This window comes from Mustela nigripes, chromosome 7 (assembly GCF_022355385.1).
Source record: "Mustela nigripes isolate SB6536 chromosome 7, MUSNIG.SB6536, whole genome shotgun sequence".
Classification (NCBI taxonomy): domain Eukaryota; kingdom Metazoa; phylum Chordata; class Mammalia; order Carnivora; family Mustelidae; genus Mustela; species Mustela nigripes.
Genome location: NC_081563.1, coordinates 44,479,906 through 44,497,268, shown reverse-complemented (window position 1 = coordinate 44,497,268; position 17,363 = coordinate 44,479,906). Strand labels below are relative to the sequence as shown.

The following is a 17,363-nucleotide window of genomic DNA, read 5'->3' as shown; positions in this document are numbered from 1 at the left end:
TCCCAGCAAACCTGGCCATGCCTCATTCTCTCTAAAGTGTTCATTGTACTTTGTAAAAATAAGAAATCTTTTTCCCTGAAAAAAAAGATAATGCAGAATAGACCCTGAAGGGTTAAGTTTTCCAATACCTTGACTTGCAGTGATAAATACATACATCATGTGAAGCTGGTATCTAGGCACTCCAGGGCAGTTCTAGGCAACCCTCTGAAGTAGATAAAACTTTCTTTCTTGTATCCTAACCTCACCTTTCAGAACCTCCTTTCTCCCTGAGAACGGGTCTACTTTGCCCCTCTGCTGTGAGACTATTTTTTTGTTTGCTTCTGGCTGAGGCTTATACTTGGTGACCTATCAGCTACAAAGGAATTTCCTAATCACCCCAGCAAGGTAATTAAAAAAATGAACAGACAAATCTGGCACACCACCATACCATTGATTCTCATTATTTGCAGTAGTTATATTCTGTAACATTGCTATGAACATTGAGTTAGAGAATCTTGAAACACTCTTCCTAGGGGAATATGCTTAGGTTCCTAAGAGCCTCTGGTTACATTTTCATTCACTGGTCAATATATAACTGTGTTTTATGCACATTTTTGTTTAAATACACTTTATTTAATGTATATTTTTGACCTCCCAGCCAACCTCCCTGTAGCTCATTCCTGAAGGAAGCTCCTCTAATGCATGCCTTTTCCCTATAAGGTACATCACAACTTTCTTACACTTAGGACCACCAAGCAACACTTAGGCACTGTATTTGGAAGCCATTGTAAGCAAATAAATCACCAAAAAAAAGGCACAAAGATGCAAAATATGTGGCACTAAATGAATACAAAAAGGGTACTTATTTATAGTATAAGAGCTCAGACAAAAAGGCCCAACGTTACCTCAGCTGGGAACACACAGCTTAGGTGACTCACGTTTTTTGCCACATGGTCCTTGCTGGGAAAAACTACACAAGGATTGCTTTGGGGGATTACCAAGAAGCTTTTGGTTCATAGGCAAACTCAGGAATTATCTGCAAATAATGAGGGCTAAGTGTGCATTTAAGACACAGAGTTAGACATTTAATATTGGAAATTAAGATAACAGGGTAGGGTAAAAGGGAGGTAGGATATCTTGGTGTTAGGATATCTGTATTCAAAAACAAAAAAAGAAAGAAAAAAAAGAAAGAAGCAAACAAATAGTAGTAGCTTCTCATAAGAATAACCCTGGGAAAAGTCTATTATATCTGTATTCCTTTATAATGTAATTGGGACACATTAATTTGGTTGCACATGATACTTTTGAAAGCAGGTTGTGGAAAAAGTTAAAGTCCTGATAAAAGTCTAAAGTTTAACTTCATAAATCCCAAACTGTGCCTGAAAGGGCCCCTGGAGCATTGCACGGTGTTTTGAAATTTCAAGGGAAATATACAGATGTTTCTAGTTCACGGTTTAAATATTAGGTCGGTATATTCCTTTTAATAACACTCTGTATTTGTGAAGCTGGGTTTCTTGGTGGTTGCCATGATCAAAAGGAAGTTCAGTGGATGTTTGGTCATATTCCGAGATTTGAGAAGTCACGCAATATGCACCAGGCACTAGGTTGTTAACTTTAATCAACTTTATCCATTTTTGTGATCTAACTGCTTTGCTTAATCAACACAACTGTTTAGTTCATGACTGTTTTATTTGTTTTTGTTTTGTTTTCTTTTTTTTTTAGCCAAGAAACACCTTGAAAAAATTACTGAGGCTCAGTGAGAGTATTTGAAAAAGTAGCATTTGGGAACCTATGGCTTAAATAATTTTTGGTCATTGGCATGCTTGTTTTCATCTCTGTGCTTCAGTTTCTGTATCTGCAAATGAGGACAGATACTGCGTTTGCTATAAAGCACTAGCCTAGACCTGGCATTTAGTAGGTTCCCAATAAATATTTTTCTTTTCTCATCATGCTGGGATGACATTTCGTATTACCATCAATTAATGAAATACAATCTGTTAAATAAATTAACAATATTATTAAAACTGCAGGGATTGGAGTTACTCATCAGAGCTAGAAAATGAAAAGTTGAGAAGGCTTTTATGACAAAACCGATTTTTCTATTACAGGTTGTTATTATCCAGTTAATTAACATCGTCCTCTAAGGTTCCCAGTTTTGTTTTCCAAACTCAAGTAATTAGAAATAACTTCATATGATTTTTCAGAAATATTCAGTAATTTAGGCTTGGTCTTTCATTTATTAAGTATTTGTTGAATGCTTAGTAGATGCCCCCACAGAGATGGAGGGGCCCTGAATGGAGAGGTAAACAAAATAGAAGTCCTTATCTTCAAGAAATTTATATTCCTCTGGTGGGAGACACAGAATATAAGGAGCAAGGAGGTAGAACATGACAGTTACTGTGCCATGGAGAAAACCAAGGCAGTATAAGGGGCTAGGGCACAGGGTGCATATGAGTTTAACGAAGGGTGGTCACTCTTTGGATGGCATTTGAGAACAGACTTGGAGGAGGAGGAAACAAGCCACAAAAATATTAGGACAAATGTGTTTCATGCCGGGGGAATCACAGGTGTAGTGTTAAGGATCACACTAGATGAGATGGGAGCCTTTGATGTGTTCTAAGCTGACTTTGTTTGGACAAGAATCATCACTGTGGATCTGCTGGACAGAGTGGAATGTATGGAGGAAAAAAATAGAAGGAGATCCATCAGGAGGCTTCCAGAATAATCCAGGATAGAGATGCCAGTGGCCAATCACTCCTGACTGATTTTCTTTTACATTGACTTTAGGAAAATCCAATGCTCGTAGTATAGCTTTCTGATTGGGAAATCCTTCCTCATGCATCACCCAGATTCTTGTGTTGCCTCTCCATGTCCTCCTCTTTATGTTCCCAGTGAAGCTCTCATACACATTTGAGCCATTCTTTTAAATGGTGATGAATATATTTCTCATGTGTCCTGGTGAAACAACTCTAAATCCTTCAGTTGTTTCTTATTTTGCTTCTCTCCAGAAACTGTTATAGAGAAGATAGAGGATTTCATTTGGAGCCAAAGGCAGGTAGATTGATCCTGTTCTGTAATTGACGTGTGGTGCAACCCTGGACAAGCACATGATTTTCTTGGGCTTCTGTAATAGGCACCAATTAATCTCCTAGAGGAGATTTTAGAGGCCAAATAATTTAATCATGCCATTTTACAAATAAAACCCACTTTTGCAATCTAACAGATAATAGACCCAGGGAACCAAGAGTAGACCCAAAGTGGTTTTTGTTGGTTATAAAAAGGCTTTCCCTGGGAGCACAGAAAGGCAGAATTGAGGCTTGACCCTCAGGTTCCAGCTTCCAGTCCAGTGAATTATACACGTTGGTGATTCATTTTTATCCTATAAACACTACCTAATGATACAGGTCTTATTATCTCTGGGCCCATTTGCAGAACTTTGCTATATTTCCTTGTCTCTTTTAACATACAAAGATCCTTGACCAACCAAAACATAACACTACTCCTTGTTAAAATGAATAATTCAAAAAATAACAGCATGAGAAGTAGACACATTTACATGCAATTAGCAAACTGCACATGCACTGAACTGTTTATATGGGTGACTTGGATGGGTTTGCTGGATGATGAAGGCGCAAGAAAATATTTTAAGCTCATCCATTTGCCTGGTATTATTTGCGATGGTTAAGAGCATAGGCTGTGGAACCCCCTCAGCTTGTTAGATGTAACACCCTGGAAAACAGACTTAACAACTCTGAGCTTTATACATCTTTATACATCTGTAAAATGGACATTAATTTTGGGGTAGGGGGAGGGGCAGAGGGAGAGAGAAAGAGAGAACATTAAGCAGCCTCCATGCCCAGCATGGAGCTTGATGCGGGTCTCGATCCCACAATTCTGAGAGCATAACCTGAGCCGAAATCAAGAGTTGGACGCTTAACTGACTGGGCCACCCAGGCACCCTACGCATTATATTTATTTCATTAGGTTGTACAAGGATTAAATCCTTTAGCTGAATGCCTGGCCCATAGTGGTTGGTAAAAATTATTTCTATTATTATGATTATTGCAGTTATTAGGTATATGTTATCACTTATTACTTGAATTCATTTTTATCATTTACAAAGCATTTTTGTATATACTTTATCCCAGAATCCTGTGAGGCAGGTGGGGAAAATAGGAATTATTGTCTCCATTTTATGAGTGAGGAGAGAAGTAAAAAAACTCGTAGTGATATAAACGGTTTTGAGTGGAAGAGTTAGGCCAAACACACTCAGATTCCCTGGGTCCACATCCAGGTTTTTATTTAATTTATTTGTTTATTTTTTTCATTTTTAAACTTTGTTTTGGTTTCTGAGCCCTAGTCACTTGAGTGAAAGCTCATCATCATTAACCTTAGGCTGCTGGGTTTTGTCTGTCATTGACTCATCTGCTAAACACACAGATCATTGAAATGTTTGGACACAGTACTATAGGCACTGTCATATTTTCCTTTTTTCTATTGAGTAAGGTTTTTCATTTTACTTTTCTCTCTCCTTTTCAAAAACGAATGATGAAAAGTGCTTGCAATCTTGTCATCTCATCTGTCAGCAGAATTTACCAACTTGCTGTGATTGTTCTGCAGTACATTCCAGAAGAGTGAAAAATGATCAGAGATTATTGTCTCTGTCCACAATGGAAATACAACCAGTTATTTGAACCAGGTTCTGCCCACCCCACCCCTGCTTTAGTTAATAAAGTATGGGAACAAAACCTCTTTCTTCCTTGTTTCTTTTAATAATTCTGTGAAAGAAAATTGAACATCTGTAGATGACTGAGTGAATATTAATAAGGTTGATGGGGAGAGAGAAGGAAAACAAGAAGGATCTGCCAAAGCTTGGAAATTATTACGCATAAGGTGACATTGGCATGAAGACCCCATTTTATGCCTGTCTGACCAGTCTCAAGGCTTCATCAATAACCACACCTGATTAATTATACTGAAAGTAGCCAAAGAAACCAGCCGAATCAAAGTGTGCCCTTTTGGATGGGGAATGGGCTACTGTATCATCAGTGCTGCTGTGGCCTGCTTCTTCCTTTTGAAATACAGAGCCCTGGGAGCTGGTGCTCCTTCTTGTGCTAAGGAACAGTTGTGGGTGACTGTCAGCTTTCAGTCTAATGACTGTTGATCTGAGAAGGTTGCATTAATGCACTGTCTCCCTTTCATGCACCATCCTCACCAACTCCACATTCATCTTCTTGGAATTAACAGAGGACAGTAGCCTACAAGACATGCTGCATGATTTAGAAGGCCTTGAACAAGGAGTAACCTCTCATGCCTCAGTTTCCTTATCTGTAAAATGGGGAAAATTGTGTCTACATCATAGGACTGTGAAGAAAACTGGATGAATTTTAGTCTATGTAAAGTCCTCAGAGAAAACCGTGATTAGCACATGAAAAGCACTTAACGTATGTTTTTTATTATGGTCATTAAAGATAGGGAGTATTTTTATTTGTGGGTTTATGGACTAACTCATACATTTTCTCTGCATGGAATAGACTGGATCTCCATGTAATATTCACTTTTTAAAAATTAACATATAATGTATTATTTACCCCAGGGGTACAGGTCTGTGAATCCTCAGGCTTACACATTTCACAGCACTCACCATAGCACATACCCTCCCCAATGTCCATAACCCAGCCACCCTATCCCTACCCTTCTATCCCCCAGCAACCCTCAGTTTGTTTTCTGAGAGTAAGAGTCTTATGGTTTGTTTCCCTCCTGATCCCGTCTTGTAACTACTCACTTTAAAGCCATTCCATACCTCCAGTTCTTACCTGATTTATAATGTGAAAAAGATAGACACATTTGGGTATTTGGGGTCTAAATTCTAATCTGTTATTAATTAGTTTAGAGACACTTGGCACACTTTTTGCAGAATCTTGGTTTTCTTATCTCAAAAGAGAATGATCCTTATTTTACTGTGCTGGTTTTAGCTAAATTGATACTGTGTATAAAAGAGCTATTTAATCCTTGGTGGTTGCGTAGTGATTGGTAGATTCACTTTTTAAAAGTGTTTGAATGAATTGATTTCAAAATCCTAACTGTGGAAAGAACCAAGATGCCCTTCAATGGACGAATGGATAAGGAAAATGTGGTCCATATACACTATGGAGTATTATGCCTCCATCAGAAAGGATGAATACCCAACTTTTGCGGCAACATGGACAGGACTGGAAGAGATTATGCTGAGTGAAATAAGTCAAGCAGAGAGTGTCAATTATCATATGGCTTCACTTATTTGTGGAGCATAACAAATAACATGAAGGACATGGGGAGATGGAGAGGAGAAGGGAGTTGAGGGAAATTGGAAGGGGAGGTGAACCATGAGAGACTATGGACTCTGTAAAACAACCTGAGGGTTTTGAAGGGGTGGGTGGTGGGAGGTTGGGGGAACCAGGTGGTGGGTATTAAGGAGGGCATGGATTGCATGGAGCACTGGGTGTGGTGCAAAAAACAATGAATTCTCCCTGAAAAGAAATAAAAAATAAATTATATGCAGTGAAAAAGCAAAAAACAAAAACAAACGAACAAAAAAAAATCCTAAGTAATGATGATGGCAAACATTTTTTAAATGCCTGTTAAGGGCGCCTGGGTGGCTCAGTGGGTTAAGCCGCTGCCTTCGGCTCAGGTCATGATCTCAGGGTCCTGGGATCGAGTCCCGCATCTGGCTCTCTGCTCAGCAGGGAGCCTGCTTCCTCCTCTCTCTCTCTCTGCCTGCCTCTCTGCCTACTTGTGATCTCTCTCTGTCAAATAAATAAATAAAATCTTTAAAAAAAAATAAATGCCTGTTAAATGCAGACATTTTACACAAAGTACGTTACTTAATCTTCACAAAAAATCATAAAGGAGCTTTTATCAACAGCAGTTCACAGGGCAGGAAACCGGAGCTAAGAGGATTTTGCCAGTGGTCACACAGGGATTCCTGTTCAGGCAGTCTTGGCTCTGGATAGTCAAGTTGCAACCTGTATGCTTTACAGTTTAGTGACCACATCAGATATTTCATCTGGACTAACCGTTGGCTTGGCAATGATCAATTCTTTTTGTTTATTAAGACTAGAATAAAGACTGGGAGTAGAACAAGAAGGGCATTACAGACCAGTAATAGGTACAGCTTTTGTTGTTGACGGTGATTTTCTATCTTACAGTAGATTTCTATGGATGGAAAAACACACAAATATATTTTTCTTAAAATTAGAAAGCATGTCATGTCACAAGCTAAGCAGACTTTTTGTGCCTACAGGAGGAAGTAATCGAGCATATATATATATATATATATATATATATATATATATATTTTAAAGATAAATTGGGGCAGCTTGGTTTTTCTGACTCCATCAGAGCCAGTATCCTCCTCCATACCCCCCTACATATAACTGCCCACAAGCTCTCTTGCCTGGGAGCTACTTAGCTTTTGTAGGCACAAAGCGTATGGGTGGGGATGAGGGTTATCAATTTAAAATATACTGATCCTTCTCTTTTCCTTTGTACCTGTAGACCCCAGAAGAACTAGAGGACGATTCAGACTTTGAGCAGGAAGATTATGATGTACGCAGCCGGACAAGTGTTCAGACTGAGGACGACCAGCTCATTGCGGGGCAGAGTGCACGGGTGAGTGGACATCCAGGACTCGGGTTTCATGCACTGGGCCTATGTACACCAAGTTGGTTTGAGGGGATTTCTGATCCAGGGTCTTGAAATCCCAGGGATTTATAGCTTAGAAAACTGTGCTTTCATCTGTGGTTGTTCTTAGCAATTCATATTTTACACAATGGAAATAACCACCACTGCTTCTGATTTCTGTTCATGCTATTCTCTTACCATCACTTGAAACTGAGAAGGCACCTCACTGCAAATGGTTTAAGTGTCTAGTGGATTTTGTTGGATGTATGTAGATGGTTCAACAGCGAGGGGACACAGGAATGCTCAGATCTTGCATTATTAGCACAGACATCACAGTGCCACTTGAAGTCACCAAGCTTGTTAACTCAAGAGGCAGTGACAAATGGAAAATTAGAGTACTAGTTTGTTAGTGGCTGGGCCATTACTCTTCCATACTCTGACGTAGGGTCTCTGATGAATGAGACCACATCTTTAAAATTGGTTCAAGGACATCAAAAGAGAGACAGAATTCCCCATCCCCCTCGCAATACCTATTTACGGCAAGAGCAGTAGCCCTAGAACAGTTTGCCATATGATAGGAAAAGAAATTATAGAGACATACTAGGCATATGCCAGTTTAAGGCACGGAACAGGAAACAACAGAAAGATCACTGCTCTGGCTGACATTTGAGCACCCTGGAACACTCTGTGACACTCTCTGCCAACACAAGTGTTTCAAAGAGGATTCTGACTGATTCTATTAATTGGATCTCATTGAGGATAGATGCAAGTCATCAAGGTAGGTCTCAGGAGATTAAGTCCCTGGGGATTACAAAAGGAGGTGAGATTCTCCTCCCTTCCAAGGTTCAGTTTTTATGCAGTAAGAACAGCCCCATTATAGACTGTGTTCTTATTATATTCTAATTAGAATTACATTCTAATTCCCTGTTAAGTTTTACTTAAGAAAAAAAAAAAAGATAGAGGAAGCACAAGTTTGAGAAAGAGGTGGTGATTAGAATAGTGATTAGGAAACCTCAGAAAGATCACCCTAGTTCAGGAATTGTGAAAGAAGAGTAGGAGTAGCCAGCCAGTCAGAGGTTAAAGAGGACGCAAAGAAGACTAAGCCTTATGTTGAGTCAAGAAAACCTTCATACTTAAAGCCCAGTTTCTCTTTTTGTGCTTTCTGTGCTGATAGTCTCATGCAACAGTGAAACGATTCACAAGATACTGATGGACAATGGTAAGGAAATGGGAGGGTAAAACCAGAATATTAAAGCTGCACCAGCTTTGATTTCAGACAGACCTTGTTTTCAATTGTAAAGAGTAGAGTGAGGACCATACTCCCATACATGTGGCTTAATTTTTCTGAGCTTCAGTTCTATTATCTGTAAAATGTGAATAATGTACTTGATCGGATTCTTTGGAAGTTTAATGACTTAATATTTGTAAAATTATGAACACAATACCTGACATCCATTAAATGCTCAATAAGGGGTGACGGAAAATCGTCATCCCTTGGAAGAGAAGTTATTTTGGATCACAGACTGGTGACAGTAAAAAAAGTACACAAAGGAATATGAAGTCCCTTACTTGGAAAATCTTTTGTAAATTCCAACCCCCGTCTCCTTGCCCCCTGCCCCCACCTGTGTTGAAAACTAAGTTCATGAAGCTGAGAGGCTTTTGAACCTGTGTTGGCATAACACTAAAATCAATTCATCCGTCAAGTCAGTTCATCTTCAAAATTAAGTAAAGTTAGCATTTTTAGGTCAATGACAAAGGGCAAATTTGAGTATTTCATCCAAACATTAATCAATTCAAAGTCAATTTGATTGACTGACTGCAACTCGGTATTGATCCAGTCCAGTATCCATTGACTCGTTTTCTCAAAGACCAAAGCGTACCATACAACCCTTATCATGCTTTATAGTCACCATCTTGTCAAATGGCATGATTAGTCCCGTTCTTGCCAGGAGGGATGCAGTCCCATTGTACATCCATTTCATGCATCTTGTGGCAGATACCAAGTCAATTAAATAGAAACGAAAATCAGATAGCACCTGTCTATATCATGTTGTTTTTCCCCCAATAGGTGAAAAGACAATAGTCTTTTTTGAAAGACTTTCCAGCGTGAATTATAAACATGGCCCAGGATAGTAAGAACAAAGTACCCCTATGACCCAGCACTTGCTGATTTGTCTTTGAGATCCGTCACGTGGTCTGTGTGATTAACTCACAGCAGACAGCATTAGTTATTGACTCAGCCTATTTTAGCCCATAATTACATGATGACAAATCAGAGACCTAGAATTATGGCTGTAAGTTGGAAATAAGCGGGTGCATTGAATTGCTAAGATGACAGATGGTCGAACTTTTGACCAGAGAAGTATGTTAACTTGGTCAAAATTATGAAGGAGGCAGAAGTTGTCTTTGACAGAGGTGGTTGCTCTCTGCAGCAGTGAGTCCTTCCCTTATGTTAATGGACTTTGTGTTCTCATTCAGGTGATTCTTCCTCTCTGAAAAGGGTAAATTAATCTAAAAGCAGGTTATGGTAGGAGAAAAGCTTTTAGTGTCCACTCCAACATTTCTCCCAAACTCTGAAATTAGAGTGCTTATTTCCTTTATGTGTCCCTATCTGCTGCTTCTCGACAGCATTTTCTGAGAGAGGGATAGGCTGAGAATGATCAGACCCTGATCTGATAAAATGTAGAAGTAATAAGACCTAGTGATCCTAGACATGACATTTCATACTCTTTCTTCACAGGTCAATGTGGTTAAAAGTGGTTAGTGACAACTCTTGGACACTTAACTTTGGTGATAGAATGTATTATTTGGAGTCACATAGACCTTATTTTAAATACGGGCTTGGCCAAGCTGTGTGACTTTGGGCAACTTTCTTAACCTCTCCATCCCTTATCCATGCATATGTGTGTGTCTGTGCTATGTGTGTATGCCCAGCATTCTACCTCATGATGTCATTAGGAGAACTGCGTGGTGAAAAGTATCACAAGATGTGTCACATACTGTCAAGTTGACAAAGAAGATGATAATGATGCTTATAGCATACTGCAATTCTTCATTGCAAGGCTGGTCAAATAATTTAGGCTAAAAGAGCATGACAATTTAGGAAATCATCAAAGTTTTTACTTAGTAAATGGGAGAGTTACCTCAGTTTCCCTATTTACTTCATGGTCTGAGACTGGTAAAAGTCGAAGGACCCACCCTTTAACTGCTTATATTTATTATTCTGCTTTAAAACCAAGTAGGTAGGGGCACCTGGGTGGAGCAGCTCAAGTCATGATCCTAGGGTCCTGAGATAGAGCCCGGCATTGGGCTCCCTGCTCGGTGGAGAGCCTGCTTCTCCCTCTCCTTCTGCCTGCCACTCTGTCTACTTGTACTTTCTATCTCTCTGTCAAATAAATAAATAAAATATTTTTAAAAAGTAAAACCAAGTAGGTATAAATGGACACAGTGAGTTTTAGCCCTTTTAATCGTTATTAACATTAATGTACTTGAAGCCTAAATGTTAGGCTCTTGCTCTTGTTTAGGGAAATAACACCTGTCAGTTTGGAAGCCCATAGACTTCAAAAGTCATTTTTCTCTTTGAGATTAGAAAAGTAATCATACCAAAAACTCCAGAGATTTAGATTGAAGAAAAGATTCTGGGCTGAGTGATTATTGGCTCGTTTCAGTGATTTATACTTTCTCTTAATAAGTAGAGTTTATAACCTCAATCACAAAAACATGGTTGGCTGTTCAGAGGAAAGGCTGAAACCCTGGGGTGGACTACTCTGTGGATTCAAGCCTCTGATTCCACGATTTGTGGCCCCAGATCAGCCAGAACAACAGTCTGTAGAGCTGTGCTTGACTACATGCATAGAAGCAGCAGAAACTCTTAGACTGCCCTAGGTGATCACATCAGAGAAACAGAAAAGCTGATTTGTTCTCTTTCCTCTTGGCCATGAAAATCACTTTTCTCATGTTCAGTTAGTTTGAGGGAAGGAACAATTACGTGTTACATATTTTATATTCCACTTGATTTAAATGTAGTCAGCCTCTCTTTTTTTTTTCCTAGCTAGAACAACTTTAATGTGTTAACATTTCAAACTGCTGAGTTACATTGATAAGACCTAATTAAAACTCATGTGTTGAATTTTAATTTGATTAATTTGCAAATTTCTCAGTTTGTGATCTACTGTTTATAGATAACCTTTTTTTTTTTTTTTGTAATTCCAGTTTTATAAAAGGTCAATTGTGAATTTTTAAAAGCCAGGAGCATTTTAAGAATATTTAGGAAAAGACTTGGCTCATCGATAGCTACATAAGCAGAAGCAAATGTAATGACACTTGCACCCAAGTCACAGGCCATTAAGTGCATTATGCGGGTCGAGCACCCCTAGAGTCAAAATAACATCTTCTTTTGCAAATCTACTTTGAAGGGGCCATTTTTTTTTTTCCTTCAGAATTGTGCCCTTAGAAAATATTTGTCAGTTCTAGTAAATTCTCTTGAACTATGTTGACGCAGTGAGTGGAAAAATGGTTACACAGTCAATCAAAAGATATTTGTTGAGCTTCTATTCTTTGCAGGATGCTGCAGGCTCTACCCTAAGGAAACTCAGACAGAAGTCAGAAGTAGGGCATTAATAGGAATTCAAGAATAGAGCAAGGCAATTAATACTCGAATCCCAAGTTAAACAATTGAAACTCATGTGATATAGTTGAAAGATAAGTGTATGCCCTTCAATACACAAATTAATTCTTTTGAGGCAATGGAAGTTTCATTGCTTTCCATCCGGGGATTGAATGTAGAGTATGGAGGTCTGCAGGGGAGTTTTACAGATTCTTCAATAGAGAAGTACCTAGGGAATGTCTTAAATGATGGTGGTTAAAACTTGTGAGGCCTAAGTAAAACATGATTAGCAGCTCTGTATGAGGAGGACAGATTAATGTAGGATGGTGTAAGATCATCAGACAAGGGTGCTTCAGGAGAAAAAGTTTTGTATTTAATATCTGCAAACCCAGACTTATCTCAAATGCAGTGGAATAGCTGTCTTGTTACTAGTACAATATTGTATATGTGAGTTTATAACCAACCCATTGGTTGTGTATTAACCACCTCTTTTGGATACAGTTTTCAAAGTACTTAAAAAATTTTCTTTTCAGAAATACAGTTTTTAAAATATTTTAACTATAGTATTTGTATCAGTCCAGCTTTCTAAATTTGGATTGTAATTTCTGTATTTACACATGCACACTCATGCACATACACGTACAGACACAGAGACTCGATGCTAGTTATGTAACATCACACACATGCATGCATGGTAGTTAGTAAACACAGCTCTGCATTAGTAAGTTGTATCTGTGCAGGTAATAGTCCAGAGACACCTTCATGCAAATCAAAGAGACCCCTTACATGGGCAGATAAAGCCTCATCTCCAGGTTGCTCAGCCTGGTGAACAATGCTAGTAATTTCAGCAACCGTTGCCCCACTGGGATGTGATCATGATGCATGATTGTGCATGGTGATCTAGTTGTGCTTAATAGTTAAGTATGGTGTTAGCTGACCTGGGATTGAACCCTATTCCTACAGCTTTTAGTATGTAATGTTGAGAATTTAATTTCACTGGGCCTTAGTATCACCATTAATAAAATAGGGGTTAGAATAGTATTAATCTTGTAGAGTGATTAAGTAAATTAAGTTTTTTATATACATAAGCTTCTTAGCACACTATCTGATATACATTTCTGTACTCAAGAAATCATGTCAATCTTCTATTTATGCAAGCCACATAGATTCTGGCCCCATCCCTGTCTTTCAAGGCAATAATGTAATAAGCTAGAGAGGTAGCTGGAAAGGAAAATTAATACAGACATGATGATAATATATTAGCAGTAATCCCATATATGCTTTCATTTTTTTGACAAAAGACATTTATTATTTTATTTACTGTCTGCCATAACACTTTGACATAATTGTTTACTATTCTTAGATCTGAAGAAGTTAAGAATATGATCCAGTAGCCAGTAGGTCTTAACCTAAGTCAGTGACAGATCCCGTTGAGCTCAGTTTTGTGGAGCTTATGTCCATTGATATTTTTTTTTTATTTTTTATTTTTTATAAACATATATTTTTATCCCCAGGGGTACAGGTCTGTGAATCACCAGGTTTACACACTTCACAGCACTCACCAAAGCACATACCCTCCCCAATGTCCATAATCCCACCCCCTTCTCCCAAACCCCCTCCCCCCAGCAACCCTCAGTTTGTTTTGTGAGATTAAGAGTCACTTATGGTTTGTCTCCCTCCCAATTCCATCTTGTTTCATTGATTCTTCTACCCACTTAAGCCCCCATGTTGCATCACCACTTCCTCATATCAGGGAGATCATATGATATTTTTATTAGAAATCAACGACCTGGGCGCCTGGGTGGCTCAGTGGGTTAAGCCGCTGCCTTCAGCTCAGGTCATGATCTCAGGGTCCTGGGATCGAGTCCCACATCGGGCTCTCTGCTCAGCAGGGAGCCTGCTTCCCCCTCTCTCTCTCTCTGCCTGCCTCTCCATCTACTTGTGATTTCTCTCTGTCAAATAAATAAATAAAATCTAAAAAAAAAAAAAAAGAAAACAACGACCTTGGGTTGGGGCATGGGCATTAAGGAGGGCACTTGGTGTAATGAGCACTGGGTGTTATATGAAACTGATGAATCACTAAATTCTACCCCAAAACTAGTAATACACTATATGTTGACTAACTTGAATTTAAATAAAACAAAAAAAAATAATGAAGAAATCAACTACCTTTCCTTCCAGCAATCACTTACATTGGGAAGAATTTTATAATTAAGGAAGCAGAATTTTCTTGTATGTGTTATTTTACTTGTTCTTTGCAAAAGCTATAAGTTCCCCAAATCATGCTTTCATTGGGGAAGACCCATATCCCAGAATCAGAGAGCCACTATTGCTGTCACACTTATTGACACACTCCTTTCTCTGAATCAGTTGGCACATGGTTCTAAGAAGATGCTATGAGGTATTGTCAACGTTGCATTCAGGGCTTGCTACAGACATGGTATTTAATAAATACAGTTAATTCTCTTCATTTGTGGTACTTAAATTCTGTAAAGTCACCACTATGGAGTCATTGCTTCTAGAGGAAATAGAGAGTTAGGTTCCTGAGAGCTGCTAGTCTCATCAATTTTTTTCAGCCAATCAATAAGGAATCTTGTTTAATGAATGTTTCTTTTAAGATACTTTATAGTTTTGATTCATTGTTATTGAACTCATGGCCAAGTGCAGTATAGCCCCTGCCTGCATGAAGCTTATCTCATACATGTATGTTTCTCCATAAGGCGCAACACTGGCTCTCTGTGCTTAGGGACACTAGGCACCACTTAAGCACTATGCTTTGGGTCCATGTTAAACAGCAAAATTACCAAAAAAGAGCAGAAAGATGTGGAAAATGTGGCACTAAACAGACCACAAAAGGATACTTGTTTAGTGCTGAAACAAGAAGGCAGAGAATTTATTGTTCAGCCACATCTGGGAACAGGCCTGTCAGGTGACCTTTTTTTTTTTTTTTTTTTTTTTTTGGGCAACTCTGTGCCTGTTTGTGAATGACCAAAAGCACCACAAGGATCAATTGTAGAGTGCCAACAAATTTTATAGAGTCGGCAAATTTGTAAATAAAGAATCCATGAATGACAAGATCAGCTGTAGTTCTTGCTTTTCCACATTCCCTTACCTAGCAACTATTGAAAATCTGCCTTTGCTTCCTAAACCTATATTTTATCCCATCACAACTTCTGCATCCTTCTAGGCTCTGCAGGGAGCCATGGTTATCTCAGAATTTCCACCGAGGAGGTAGAAGAAGGCTGGGGATAGGTAGGACACCCCTGAAATGCCCTGGGCTAGGGGATTGTTTGATATCTAACCATGGATTCCTTCACTAACACTCATGGCAAGTTTCCTCACCCCACCCCGCTTGCATGCTCAGATATTGTTGAAAATTCCTCTCCTTCCCAGCGTCAGAAAGCCTTTTTCTCCCCCCTTCTCTGAACAGATTTCAGTGTTGAAAGAGGTATATTCTTTCATCTGGTAGAAGTTTCCTGAGACCAAATATAAAAATTGTCAAGAATAGATTCTTTTGAACAAACATATGTCATCAAAGCGACACAGAAGTTCTGTTACTGTCAGTGGGCCCGCACCTTTTAGATCTCTGTATTTTCTGCGTATAGGAATAGGGACGGGGATTTGGGGGATCTTACCAGTCTGTGCTGTTACCTACCTAGGGATGGAGAAACCGTACTTTCTGGAATGGCAGGGCAGTCTGTAAACCTTGTCAGGGTCTGGCTTTGCTATTAGCTGGAGGCAGAGTCAACCTACTGTCTGTGTTTACTTTGTCACCATTAGTCACACTGTTTCTGTAACCCACACAGGCCATCATGGCGCAACTACCGCAAGAGGAGAAGGCAAAAATAGCTGAGCAGGTGGAGATATTCCACCAAGAGAAAAGCAAGCTGGATGCCGAAGTGGCCAAGTGGGATGACAGCGGCAATGATATAATTGTGCTGGCCAAGCAGATGTGTATGATCATGATGGAAATGACAGACTTCACCAGGTGAGGCCCAGAGACAGAAAGATGATTTTCTCATTAAACCCAGAAGTGTAACAGTGTATATTAGCCTGTGAAAGCCTGCTGAAAAATTCAAATACTACATCAAAGCAAGGCAGTGGTATTATAAAATTTACATGTGTAAGTCAAAATGATCTGGACCTAACTCTTAGCAGATAGTCAAGAAGGACAGATTCATTTTTGTGATTATTATTGTTTTAATTATCTATCCAAAGTTAGTCATAAGATCTAACACGTGGGGGTTGAGTGACTCATTTTTGTTCTGTGCTGTTTTGCCGTGTATTTAAGTACTGTTTTGAAGGTAAGGTGAATGATTTGTTTATATCCCTTTGGAAAAAAAGGGTATCGATACATAGGTGTGTGTGCATCTATACATGTAATAGTCCAAATGCTGGGTCATGATCTAGCATTAATTTCAGTTCGTGTTTCAACTTTACATATAAAGGATCAGCTTCAACAATCTGATTCTATAATTTGACAAGGAAATTAAAAATCGTATAACTCTAATTCCCTTCTGCTCTAAGCACCACTTTTTTTTTTTTTTTTTAATTTTTTATTTTTTATAAACATATATCAAGAGACCAGTCAGAATTTTGTCAGGAGCCTTTTCTTCACCAGGGGTCATAGCTGTTTCTGCCACTGCCATTTTAATCTCCTCTTTAAAGGGAGGTGACATTTCTGCCCTTCCTACTACACAAAGGGCGAATCAAGGGAGAGCAAAGCTCAACTGAAAAAAAAAAAAAAAAATCCCTGGATTTTGAAGCTGAATACCAGGTGATTTTGGACCAGCCTCTTACTGTCTGTTTATTTGGCAAAATGGGGAAATAGTGCTTTTCTTATCAACTTGACAGGAGAGTTTTACAATCTAAAGAGGTAATGCAGTTATAAATTGTGTTGCTATACAAATGTAAGCTATCACTTTGCTGTAATTTTTTTGCCCCCTGGGAGACACAAATACACATGAACAGAAATGTTTTAATGATTAAACATGATATTGGTTAATAAAACTATGTAAGATATATATATGGCAGTGTCAAAATACCACCTTATGGTTGACAATATTTTTAATGATTATTGAATGCTTCTAATAAGAGAAAGCTACAATTGATTTTA

The 17,363-nt window shown here is 38.8% G+C and overlaps 1 protein-coding gene across 7 annotated transcripts in view; it reads left to right on the top strand.

The window, feature by feature from the left end:
• Window positions 1–17,363, top strand: part of CTNNA2 (catenin alpha 2) — a 1,132,931-nt gene that overhangs the window by 1,022,586 nt on the left and 92,982 nt on the right. For all 7 annotated transcript variants that reach the window (XM_059405715.1, XM_059405716.1, XM_059405717.1 and 4 more), the window contains 2 exons: window positions 7,516–7,629; window positions 16,054–16,235. In XM_059405715.1, the coding sequence (XP_059261698.1) occupies window positions 7,516–7,629; window positions 16,054–16,235 (296 nt within the window). The remainder of the gene's footprint in view (window positions 1–7,515; window positions 7,630–16,053; window positions 16,236–17,363) is intronic.